Source organism: Saimiri boliviensis, chromosome 12 (genome assembly GCF_048565385.1).
Source record: "Saimiri boliviensis isolate mSaiBol1 chromosome 12, mSaiBol1.pri, whole genome shotgun sequence".
NCBI classification, from domain to species: Eukaryota; Metazoa; Chordata; class Mammalia; order Primates; family Cebidae; genus Saimiri; species Saimiri boliviensis.
Window position 1 is genome coordinate 79,098,747 of NC_133460.1, and position 13,257 is coordinate 79,112,003.

The window sequence follows — 13,257 nt, forward strand, 5'->3', positions numbered from 1 at the left end:
AATACTGTAGGTAAGTGTAACACAATGGTAAGTATTTGTGCATTTAAACATATATAAACAGAAAAGGTACAGTAAAACTATAAAAGGTTAAAAATGGTACATCTGTATAGGACACTTATGCGTGGAGCTTGCAGGACTAGAAGTTGCTCTAAGTGGGTCAGTGAGTGAGTGGCAAGTGAATATGAGGACCTGGGACAGTACTGTACACAACTATAGACTATAAACACTGGACACTAAGGCTACACTAAATTTATAAATAAAAATTTTTCTTTCTTCAAAAATAACCTTAGCTTACTGTAACTTCTTTTATAAATTTTTTTTATACTTTCTGACTCTTTTGTAATAACACTTAGCTTAAAATACAAACATTGTACAGCTGTATAAAAATATTTTCTTTTTTTATTTTTATTTTTTAATTAGAGACCTGGCCTTACTCTGTCACCCAGTGGTGCAATCATTGCTCACTGTAACCTTGAACTCCTGGACTCAATTGATCCTTTTACCCTAGCCTTCTGAGTAGTTAGGACTACAGGCATGTACCACCACCACCTGACTAATTTTTTTTTTTTTTTTTTTTTTTTTGTAGAGACAAAGGTCTCACTATGTTGTCCAGGCTGATCTGCTGGACTCAAGTGATCCTCCTGTCTTGGCTTCCCAAAGTGCTGGAAATACAGGCATGAGCCATCGCACCCAGCTATTTTCTTTCTAATTTTTTTCCTTTTTTTTTTTTTTTTTCCATTCTGTGACTCTAGCCAGACATTTTCTTTCTTTATTCTATAAGCTTATCTCTATTTTTAACGTTTTTACTTCATTTTTTTTTTCTTTTTCTTTTTTTTTTTTTTTTGAGACGGAGTTTCGCTCTTGTTACCTAGGCTGGAGTGCAATGGCACAATCTCGGCTCACCACAACCTCTGCCTCCTGGGTTCAAGCGATTCTCCTGCCTCCGCCTCCCAAGTAGCTGGGACTACAGGTGTGTGCCACCATGCCCGGCTAATTTTTGTATTTTTAGTAGAGACGGGGTTTCATCATGTTGACCAAGATGGTCTCGATCTCTTGACCTCGTGATTCACCCGCCTGGGCCTCCCAAAGTGCTGGGATTACAGGTGTGAGCCACCACGCCCAGCTTACTTCATTTTTTTTTTAAATTATTAAACTTCTTAAATTTAAAACTAGGATATAAGCACCCATATTAGCCTAGGTCTACACAGAGTCAAGATCACCAATATCACTGTCTTCTATTTCCACATCTTGTCCTCCTGAAAGTCTTCAGAGACAATAACAAGCATGGAGCTGTCATCTCCCGTGATACCAATGCTTTCTTCTGGAATAGTTCCTGAAGGACTTGCCTGAGGCTGCTGGAGGCTGTTTTATAATTTATATGCATACATACATACATACATACATACATACATACAGCATACATAAATATATATGTAACATAGAAGGAGTACACTCTAAAACAATGATAAAAAGTATAGTAAATACATAAACCAGTAACATAGTCATTTATCATCAAGTATGTTCTATACATAATTGTAGTACTAGACTTTTATATGACTGGCAGTGCAGTAGATTTGTTTGCACCAGTCTAATCACAAACACATGAGTAATGTGTTATGCTATCATGTTAGGACAGCAGAAGGTGACAGGAATTTTTCAGCTCCAGTATAGTCTTACATGGGACCACTGTCATATATGTGGTCTGTTGACCTAAATGTTGTTATGCGGCTGATGACTGCACATCACTATGGAGGCAATTTCAAAGCTTCCAGCCAAATTAGGATTTCTGAAGGAAGATACCATCATATGTACTGGAGTCAATTTATTCTTTTTTAAAAGTTTTTTTTTTTTTCTTTTTAGAGACAGAGTCTTGCTAAGTTGCCCAGGCTGGACTCAAGCACCTGGGCTCAAGTGCTTCTCCCGCCTCAGTCTCCCAAGTCACTGGGCCTATTGCTGTGTACCACTGCATCTGGCTCTGGAGTTGGTTTATTCCTAAATACCTAGACAGCTTCTGCTCAGACTTCTATCTTGAAGCTTTAGTCACCATCAGATGTTCCAACACCTATATTTAAAATAAGTATTCTCATTCGCAACCACAAGGAAAAACACAGATGAGAGGAAGACCCTAAAATTAACTAGAGACTCAACTGAGGAAGAGAGGCAGCCATCAAGCTAACCATGTGGGTTTAAATCCCAGCTCTGTTCCATACGCCCAGTGGAGCATTTTCAGAAAAAAAAAAAAAAAAAAATCCCAGCTCTGTCTCTCTCTGACCTTGACTTGAACAGTTATGTATTAAAGGTGCTTTACACCTGGGATTCCCTATCTGTGAAAGGGCTGTAACAGTCCTAACTTAAAGAGCTGCTGTGAAAAATGGCAAGAAAGTATCTAGTGTGATTAACACATTGTCTGGAACATAGCTTTCTGGAAATGTCCTTATTGGTAAGTGAGCCAACAATGTAGATGAAGGTTCTTTGTTGCTTCTTCATTATTTTTTTCTGAACCCCTTCTCACAATCCAAAATCCTTCCTTTTTTTGATCACTCAGCCCTTGTTTACATTCTTCCCCTCCCCATCCCAAAAAAGTAATCAGGCTCTTCACCGAGGTATCCACATACTGGTGGAAGATACTGACATGTGGCAGGATACATGCAAAACCCCAGAATGAACAGAGCCCTTCCCCCTGGCCCCTCATCAGTTTTACTTGGGGGAAAATCCATTATTGAATAATTGTGTCAAGAGCAAAATGTACACAAATATTAAGATCAAAGCCTAAGAACTCAATAGTGTAAGTTTGTGCATGTTTGCTGTTATGGATAGTTTGGAGGGGAAAAAAAAACCACCTTAAAAGCCCCACATTAAGCTATAATAATAACAGCTCCTGTGGACTGAGTAAGTATGGACAAGTGGAGCATCCCTAATCTGAAATGCTCTACAATCCAAAACTGTTTGAATGCTGACATGACACTCAAAGGAAATACTCATGGAAGCATTTTGGATTTTGGATTTTCAGACTAGGAATGCTCAAGCCGGTAAGTATGACACAAATATTCCAAAATCTGAAAAAGAAAAAAAAAATCTGAAATCTGAAACACTTTGAATCCCAAGCATTTCAGATGAGGGATATTCAACCTGTATATGTATATTTTCTTGTTTATTCCTAACCATAGCTCATTTATAGATGACAGTGTGATCTAGAAAGGTTAAGTAACTTGTACGAGGTTGTCCTTCTAGGAACAGATTTTAAACGCAGCTGTGTCTCACTCCAGAGTCTATGCTCTTAAACACTACTCTAGCCTGTCTCTGATGATGATGTTCTTGAAAGGTGAATTTTCATCTGAAAGAGGACCTCCTGAATGCTGCTTCAGCTTAGGGAATTACTCTCTAAAGGTACAATTGTGACAGTGGGAACAATCTAGAGGCAATTCTGGCTTCACTGGTGCCTTCAGTTCACTCTTTTTACATTGGAGCCAGGTCCGTGTGGTCTGTATTCATTTCCTCATTCAGCAAATAAGTATTCAGTTCCTGCTCTGCACCAGGCACTGGGCCAGGCATGAAGGATCCAGGGAATGGTTAGACCAGGAGTGAGAAAGAGAAGCCATGAAACATAATTTTCACCATATTTCCCATTTAATCTTCAGACTAACCCTATGAGCGAGTTCCTATCATGACACACATTGTGTAGATAAGGAAACTGAGAAGGTGATGTTAAGTCAAGGCTGATACCAACAGGAATTGAACCTAGACAATATGACACTAAAACTCAAGCCTGTAGCCATTTCTTCATCTCTCCAAACTGAATAATTAGCCCCTGATCATTTCCAGCTACCACACCTTCTTTTCATCCAGTTTTTCAAAATCTTTGATGCACAATAAGCTAAGTGTGTGTGTGATTTCGTGGCCATTCTACGTTAAGCACGCAGTTCTTGCTGCATTTGCCTAGATTTTTTAAACTTGGCTTTAATTGCCTACAATGCTATTATGAACAGAACAAAAACTGCTAGCAGGGCTTCCGTACTAGGTTCCAAGGGAGTAGTAGGACTTCAAAATAAACATTGACGGGGATGGAAAATGTTGAGTTGCCTTGCTTGTAGTTTTTGGCTTATTTATTTTCATTTTATGGGAACAGGCCTGTCAACTCTAAATGCATCTGGCTCTAGCAGAGGAAAAGAAAGAAAAAGCAGGAAGTCCATTTTTGGCAACAATCCGGGCAGAATGAGCCCAGGGGAGACAGGATCATTTAACAAAACATCTGGAAAAAGTAAAGTTACTTTCTTACAATATCTTTGCTTGATTCTGCATGCTGGATGATTTAGATATTTTACGGTCTAAGCACTTCCTCTGAATTTTTTATTCCTTTTTATTTCTATGAACGTAAATATTGTCTTAGTATAAATTTTTGTCATTGCTAATTTATACTTACTAAAAATAGCGTTTCAGGCCAGGTGCAGTGGCTCACACCTGTAATCCCAGCACTTTTGGAGGCCGAGGCAGGTGGATCATTTGAAGTCAGGAGTTCTAGACCAGCCTGGACAACATAGTGAAACCCCTTCTCTACTAAAAATACAAAAATTAGTCAGGTGTGGTGGCTCACGCCTGTAATCCCAGCTACTGGAGAGGCTGAGGCAAAAGAATTGCTTGCCCAGGAGGCAGAGGTTGCAGTGAGCTAAGATCATGCCACTGCACCCCAGCCTGGGCAACACAGCAGGATTCCATCTCAAAAATACATAAATAAATAAAAATAACATTTCACTGAAGATGTTCAGTGTTTGCCTCAAAGTAAAAATTGAGGCACCTTGGAATACTCAAGTGGTTTCTTGGAACTGTTCTCTTCACCATTATAACTCCAGAAGACATATCTATTTCTAGTTACTTTTTATTATGAAAGTAATAAATTCTCATAGTTAAAAACTCAAACAATACAGAGTATTATTAAAATTCCTTTCCACTCAATGTCCTGGTGCTATTCCCCAGAGGTAACCACTGTTAAGTTTGTGTTTGTTCAAGAAAAAATAAGATCCTTTTAAAGATAATCCAAATGGGATACAGGCATACTTTGGAGATATTTCAGGTTTGGTTCCAGACCACTACAATAAAGTGAGTCACATTAATTTTTTTCCTAGTACCTATCAAAGTTATGTCTACACTAAATCATAGTCTATTAAGTTTGCAATAACATTATGTCTAAAAACAATGTACATACCTTCAACAGAAAATACTTTATTGATACAAAATGCTAACAATCATCTGAGCCTTTAGCAAGTTGTAATTTTTTTGCTGATGGACGGTGTTGCCTCAATGTTGATGGCTGCTGATTCAGCAGGTGGGTGGTTGCTGAAGGCTGGGGTGTCTGGCAATTTCTTACAAGACAATAGTGAAGTTTGCCACATCAACAACTCTTCCTTTTACAAAAGATTTCTCTGTATCATGCGATGCTGTTTGATAGCACTTTACTCACCGTAGAACTTTCAAAACTGGAGTCAGTCCTCTCAAACCCTTTTGCTGCTTTATCAACTAAATGTATGAAAATATTCTAAATCCTTTGTTGTCATTTCAACAATGTTCACGGGTTCTTCACCAAGAGTAGATTCCATCTCAAGAAACCACTTTCTTTGTTCATCCGTTAAGAAGCAACTCCTCATTCATTCAAGTTTTATCATGAGATTCCAGCAATTCAGTCACATTTGCAGGCTACACTTCTTTGCTGTTACTCATATCTATAGTTACTCTCTCCACTGAGGTTTTAAACCCCTCCAAGTCATCCATGAAGTTTGGAATTAACTTCTCCCAAACTTCTCTTAATGTTGCTCTTTTGACCTCCTCCCGTGAATCAAAAATGCTCTTAAGAGCATCTAGAATGGTGAATTCTTCCTAGGAGGTTTTCATTTTATTTTCACCAGATCCATCAGAGGAATCACAATCTATGGCAGCTTTAGCCTTCTGACATTTATTTCTTAAATAAGACTTAAAAGTCCAAATTGCTGTTTGTCCATAGGCTGCAGACTGGATACTGTGTTAGCAGACATGAAAAATCATGCTGTAAACAGGCATGCTGTCATCTAGGCTTTGTTGTTCCATTTATAGAACACTGGCAGAGTAGATTTAGCAAGATTCTGAAGGGCCCTAGGATTTTCAGAATGGTCCATGAGCTTCAACTTTAAGTCACCTGTTGCATTAGCCTCTAGCAAGAGACAGCCTTTTCTTTGAAGCCAGGCATTGACTTCTCTTCTCTTTAACTATGAAAGTCCTAGATGACATCTTCTTCCAATAGAAGGCTGTTTCATTTACATTAAAAATCTGTTGTTAGGCCGGGCGCAGTGGCTCACGCCTGTAATCCCAGCACTTTGGGAGGTTGAGGTGTGTGGATCACGAGGTCAAGAGATCGAGACCATCCTCGTCAACGTGGTGAAACCCCATCTCTACTAAAAATACAGAAAAATTAGCTGAGCATGGTGGCGCATGCCTGTAATCTCAGCTACTCAGGAGGCTGAGGCAGGAGAATTGCCTGAACCCAGGAGGCGGAGGTTGCGGTGAGCCGAGATCGCGCCATTGCACTCCAGCCTGGGTAACAAGAGTGAAACTCTGTCTCAAAAAAAAGAAAAAAAAATCTGTTTAATGTAGCCACCTTCATCAATGATCTTAGCTACATCTTGCAAATTACTTGCTGTAGCTTCTCCATCAGTACTGCTGATTTTATGTTATGGAGACAGCTTCTTTCCTTAAACCTCATGAACCAACCTCTGCTAGTTTCCAGCTTTTCTTCTGCAGCTTCCTCACTTCTCTCAACCTTCATAAAACTGAAGAGAATTCAGGACTTTGCTCTCGATTAGGCTTTGGCTTAAAGTATACTGTGGCTGGTTTAATCTTCTATCCAAACCACTAAAACTTTCTCCATATCAGCAATAAGGCTGTTTTGCTTTCCTATCATTTGTGTGTTCACTGGAGTAGCACTTTTAATTTCATTCAAGAACTTTTCCTTTGCATTCATAACTTGATAGCACTTTACTCACCATAGAACTTTCAAAACTGGAGTCAGTCCTCTCAAACCCCGTTGCTGCTTTATCAACTAAATGTATGAAATATTCATACTGTTATCACAAGACACTAACTGTTTATCACAAGACACCTAGCTTTTGACCTGTCTTGGCTTTTGACATGCCTTTGTCACTAAGTTTATTTCTAACTTCTGATTTCAAGTGAGAAACGTGTGACTCTCCCTTTCACTTGAACATTTAGAGGCCACTGTAGGGTTATTAATTGGCCTTATGTCAATATCATTGTGTCTCATGGAATAATGAGGCCTGAGGAGAGGGACAGAGATGGGTGAACAGCTGGTGGGTAGAGCAGTCAGAGCGCACACATTTATCAATTAAGTTTACCATCTTATGTAAACTTAAGACAATTACAATAAAACATCAAAGATCACTCGTCACAGATCACAACAGATATAATGGTTAAAAGTTTGAAATTTTGCAAGAATTACTAAAATGTGACACAGAGACACACAGTGAGTGCATGCTGTTGGAAAAATTGCACCAACAAACTTGCTGGAGGCAGGGTTGCCCCAAACTTTAAATTTGTGAAAAATGCAGTATCTGCAAAGCGCAATAAAACAAAGCACAATGAAACAAGGTATGCCTGTATAACCAAACACACTTGTATAACCTTTATACTTGCTAGAACTTTTCACATAATTTTCTGTACATGTAGCTTCCTTATTGTAATGCCTGTGTGGTGGTCCACTGCATGGACATATTGTCATTTATTTAATCAATTCTTCACTGATCCATTTGGGTTGCTTCTTGGCTTTGTTTTGATTTGTTATTTCCTATGAAAAACAATGCTGGAGTGAATACCCTTGTACATATATTGCTTATTTGTGCAAATATACCACAACACAGATGAAGTACAGAGGCAAAGAACTTCCAGGCTTTTAATTTAAATTGATGTTGCTACACTCATTTTGTTTGGTGTCTTGTGGGGTTTTGTTTGATTTTATTTTTTATATTTTATAGAGAGAGGTTCTCACCATGTTGCCCAGGCTAGTCTTGAACTTCTGGGCTCAAGCAATCCTCCCACTCTGACCTCCCAAAGTGCTGAGATTACAGGTGTGAACCAACACACCCAGCTGCCACACTCATTTTAAAACTAAGTAGCCACTATATTATTTTAAGGTTGCAAACTCATAGGTAAAATCCAACAGGTATTCTGATGTGGTTTACATGCTGTGACTGTTTACTGGGATGTTGTTCAGGTTTATCTTTCTAAAATATTTAAAGTTTTCTAGACTAATCTGCGGCTAATCTCTTGGGTGGTTTAGGTTCCTGTGAAGGAATTCGACAGACCTGGGAGGAATCTTCTTCCCCTCTCAACCCAACCACCTCCCTCAGCGCGATCATTAGAACTCCCAAATGTTATCATATCTCGTCGCTGAATGAAAATGCTGCCAAACGTCTATGTCGCAGGTATTCTCAGAAACTGATCCAGCACACCGCCTGTCAGCTGCTAAGAACTTACCCTGCTGCCACTCGCATCGACTCCTCCAACCCGAACCCCCTCATGTTCTGGCTCCACGGGATACAGCTCGTGGCACTCAACTACCAGACCGATGGTAAGGGACCTGCATGCTCACCTCTCTCCTTTGCATCTTACATTTCAGTAAGTGCAGTCTGACAACATTTTTTCAAAGGGGCAAGATTCCAGACTGGGGCACACTGTGTGTGAGAGTGAAAATGTGATGACAGAAAACAGAAGTGAATTTGATACTGAATTGTGCCTCTGATGTTTCAGATTAAGGTAATAGAAAAGAACCTCGAACAGGCCTGTAAGGTCTCCTGATCCTGCCCCTTTTTTTTTTTTTTTTTTTTTTGAGACGGAGTTTCGCTCTTGTTACCCAGGCTGGAGTGCAATGGCGCGATCTCGGCTCACCGCAACCTCCGCCTCCTGGGTTCAGGCAATTCTCCTGCCTCAGCCTCCTGAGTAGCTGGGATTACAGGCACGCGCCACCATGCCCAGCTTATGTTTTGTATTTTTAGTAGAGATGGGGTTTCACCATGTTGACCAGGATGGTCTCGATCTCTCGACCTCGTGATCCACCCGTCTCGGCCTCCCAAAGTGCTGGGATTACAAGCTTGAGCCACCGCGCCCTTTTTAATGCAGTTCTCAAATAACCAGGCTGCTCTTGACAGAGCCGTGCGAATTTATGTTAAAGCTCTTTTGGAGCAGGGATTTCCTAACACCACGTAGTTAGCCTGTCTCACTCTGCAGTGATTCTTGCAGTCAAAAAGGAACGTTGCTCTAGCCACTTTGCAAATTACAACCATTTTAGCTTCTTCTTATCCTTTTGGAATTGAAATGGAGAATAATGGTCAGTGCCCTCAGAGTAGCTAGCAAAAGGAACACAAGTATGAGAAGTACCTGAACAGAGTAAGTAGTGATCATGTTTCTCCACTAGACTCTGATACGAGGCCTACATCTCCAGAGTAAAAGCTGTCATTTATTGCATGCTCACTGTGCATTAGGCAGTATGCTGAATTTTTGATCCCCTATTATCTTATCTTTACAACAGCCCTAAAGTTGGGTACCTTTATGATACCCATTTCTCAGATGAGCAAACCAAGGCACAAATTGGTTCATTTGTTCAAGGTTACAGGATGACTTGTAATAAATTCAAGGAGTCTGGAAGTTTAAAGGATAAAGTATTTTGTTTCCACTTGGTTATGGGTGAGGAGAGTTGCTACAGAAGGTGAGGAAAGAGAAGACAAATGTTTCCTAAAACCTCATTCATAAACCACAGTCTTTCTTTTGAATGGTCAAGCAGCAGGCAGCTCTTATCACTCATCTCACGTGAACTGAATCCAGTCTCATCTAACCACGCTGAACCACAAACCACAGTATGGCCTTGTCTCCAGCTGAGGTCAAACCACAGCTTCAGCTCTGGGACCAGCTAGCTACCTGGTACTGGTGCCAACAATACCCGTTGGTGGATAATCCCAGGGACATATGATTAGAGGAGATATTGGTCACATTTCTGCCCTTGTTGTATGTGCTACTTTCAGTTGAAATTAAATAAGACAATGCCAGTGAAGTACCATAATTAGCATAGTACCTGGCACACACAAAGCATTCCTCAAAGGTTAACTATCATTGAGTGTGTTTGATAAGTTATGAAAACAGTATGATTTGAGCTCACAAATGGAAATAATCATGAAATACTCTCAAAGTTGTAAAAATTTATTTTTCTATTTCCGTTCATTCTTTCCTGAGTGGCTTGTGGGTTCACATCTCTAGCCCTGTCGGTAGTCTTGTATCCACTGGTGCCATTGGCTATTATACCAGCATATTTTAAGTAAACTGAAGTGACTATCAGGATTTTCTCAAGGAAATGGAAGTGTTTGGTTTTGGATGTGCCCTTTCTCCAGAAGTGCCAGGACTGGTACAGACACACTGGCTCCACTGATGGCAAACAGGAGCCATAGGTGAAGGGGACACAGGGAGCTGCCACTCCGTGGGCCACCCTGCAGTCCAGAAGTACAGACTAAGGCTGCCTGTCCTCCACTCACCCCTAATGGCTTTGCCTCTCTTTCAAATCAGATTAGGAGTACATCTTTAAGCCATCCCACTCAAATGACAAGTTTCTCTGCATAATCTTCCAAAGTGCGAAAAAGTGCTATCATATAACCTCTCTCCATTCAATGTGCTGATTAAACACCTCCCATGTTGGACAAAGTACAAGCTACATGCAGTATCAGTGTGTACATCTGTAAAAATGGTCTCCATTTCTGCAAACTCTAGGAGTAGAGCCTGGTTTAATATTAATACTTTGCACACAGTAGATGCTCAATAAATGCTTAGTCAAAAGAAAAACCTCTTTTTTAAAAAAAAATTATGCTTTTTTGAATAATAGACTTTCCCAACCCTCAAATATAGGGATAAATATGAGAATGGTATCTACATAATGCGGAGTATTTTAAGGAGTAGAAGACCATCAAGGCGGTGCTATGCTTGATCTATCATGTGCGCTGATTCAGAGGTGTAGCAGGGTTACACAGATTTGTGCACACTCTTTCACTTCATTGGAATGAAGATTTTATAGCCCCAGATGAAGTTCTGGGACCACGTCCAGGGGACAGCAAGAGGGCTGTATTTGAGGTCCCACCTTTATTCCAAACTGTGCAGCTCCATGTGGATCTCTTTTACATGTTAGGCTAGCAAATAAGATTTCAGTTAAGATACTGAGCATCAGGGGAAAGAGCTGATACATGCTGGGCTTAATACCCAGAGGATGGGTTGATAGGTGCAGCAAACCACCGTGGCACATGTGTACCTATGTTACAAACCTGCATACCTATGTTACAAACCTGCACATCCTGCATAGGTACCCTGGAACTTAAAAAAAATAATTGTTAAAAAGCTTAAAAGTTTTAATAGCTTTAGAGTTTTGGCTTTACAGCTTTAATGTTTTTGGGAAATTATTAGGATAGATACGGTGCTACTGAAGTCACTTGAGGTTGATGTCATGATGACAAAAAAAGTTACTGTTTATTGAGTACCTTTGATGTGCTAAATCTCATTTACTGTATCCACAGCCCTGTAAAATGTACATCATATGGCTCAGTAGTTAAGATTGGGAACAACGGGCAGGCAATCTGGGCTCAAATTATAGCATCCACCACTCACTAGTTACATTCCTTGGGTGTTTTCACTTCTTTGTGCTTCAGTTTCCTCATCCATAAAAATGGAGATACTAAAAGGATCTGCTTCATAGGTTATTGGGAGGTGCACATAAAGTGCTTAGAATGGTATCTGGTCCTTAGAGTACAGAGTGTGAGCTGTCATTGCTGTTGTCAGTACTATATGTCCATTTCACCTTTACCAACCCCATATGAGCTAGTTGACTTCACATTCTTCGCCACTTTCACCATGTCTGTGTTCCTCTGTGACAGAGTGGCCTGAGAAGAGAATTTTCTCCCAATGCAGGTGAGGCAGCACGGCCACAATGAACCAGTCACATCAGGACTGGCAGGGACCTGAGAGATGAGGTCCTCTATACTATACTCATTTTACAGATAAGGAGCTTTCATATGTCTAAGACATCTTACATCAGAAATCCTGCACACAATACTGGCCAACCCCACAGACATGGAAGAATTTTACAGACAAGACAAGTAAAGGCTAACTTCTTGCTCCAAGGCACTTACTGCACTTTGCCTTGATCCATGTACAAAGTTCATTCTTGCACATGGAAGGAATCTATTCGAGGGAATATTCATCAGGTGTGTCTCATCAACTCAGCTGGGCAACTTCTATTCAGACTTGCGCCATCAGATGAGCATTTCAGTGTGTAAGAGCCCAGAAAGAGTGCAGGAATCCAATCATTCATCAAAGAACTGTGCCAAATAAAATTTGGCAACAAAAACCTCAAAGCCTTTGTGAGGATTCCTGATACTTATGATTGAGGAGATTGTGGACATGATGTGAATCAGATGTGATAGGGTTTTTCTTTTTTTTTTTTTTCATATTTACATTTTTTTTTTTTTTTTTTTTTTTGAGACAGAGTTTCACTCTTGTTACCCAGGCTGGAGTGCAATGGGGCGATCTCGGCTCACCGCAACCTCCGCCTCCTGGATTCAGGCAATTCTCCTGCCTCAGCCTCCTGAGTAGCTGGGATTACAGGCACACGCCACCATGCTCAGCTAATTTTTTTTGTATTTTTAGTAGAGACGGGGTTTCACCATGTTGACCAGGATGGTCTCGATCTCTTGACCTCGTGATCCACCCGCCTCGGCCTCCCAAAGTGCTGGGATTACAGGCTTGAGCCACCGCGCCCGGCTCATGTTTACAATTTTTTTTAAAAGAAGATGTAATTTATAGGTTGAAATTGAGATTTCAAGGAAAAGCATGTTTTTTCTGGCTATTCTCCTTTCTTTTACAATTAAGATTTTACCTTACATTTGAAATAGCAAGAATTGTCCATACAGTTATCTGCATGGTTTAGAGATAAGCCATTATTCCTTTCCAAAATTTAGTATAAAATGAGGTACAATTGCCCCTCCATATCCTTGGGTTCCACATCTGTGGATTCAACCAGCTGTGGGTTGAAAATATTCATTAAAAAAATGGATGGTGGCATGTGCACTGAACATACACAGCCTGTTTCCTTGTTATTTTTCCCTAAACAATACGGTATGGCAACCATTTACATAGCATTATTAAGTAATCCAGAAATGATTTTAAGTATACAGAAAGGGAACATATATT

The 13,257-nt window shown here is 40.1% G+C and overlaps 1 protein-coding gene across 4 annotated transcripts in view; it reads left to right on the top strand.

The window, feature by feature from the left end:
• The window catches only part of PLCE1 (phospholipase C epsilon 1), a 299,887-nt gene that overhangs the window by 265,491 nt on the left and 21,139 nt on the right, over window positions 1–13,257 (top strand). For all 4 annotated transcript variants that reach the window (XM_074382600.1, XM_074382601.1, XM_074382602.1 and 1 more), the window contains 2 exons: window positions 4,127–4,258; window positions 8,318–8,608. In XM_074382600.1, the coding sequence (XP_074238701.1) occupies window positions 4,127–4,258; window positions 8,318–8,608 (423 nt within the window). The remainder of the gene's footprint in view (window positions 1–4,126; window positions 4,259–8,317; window positions 8,609–13,257) is intronic.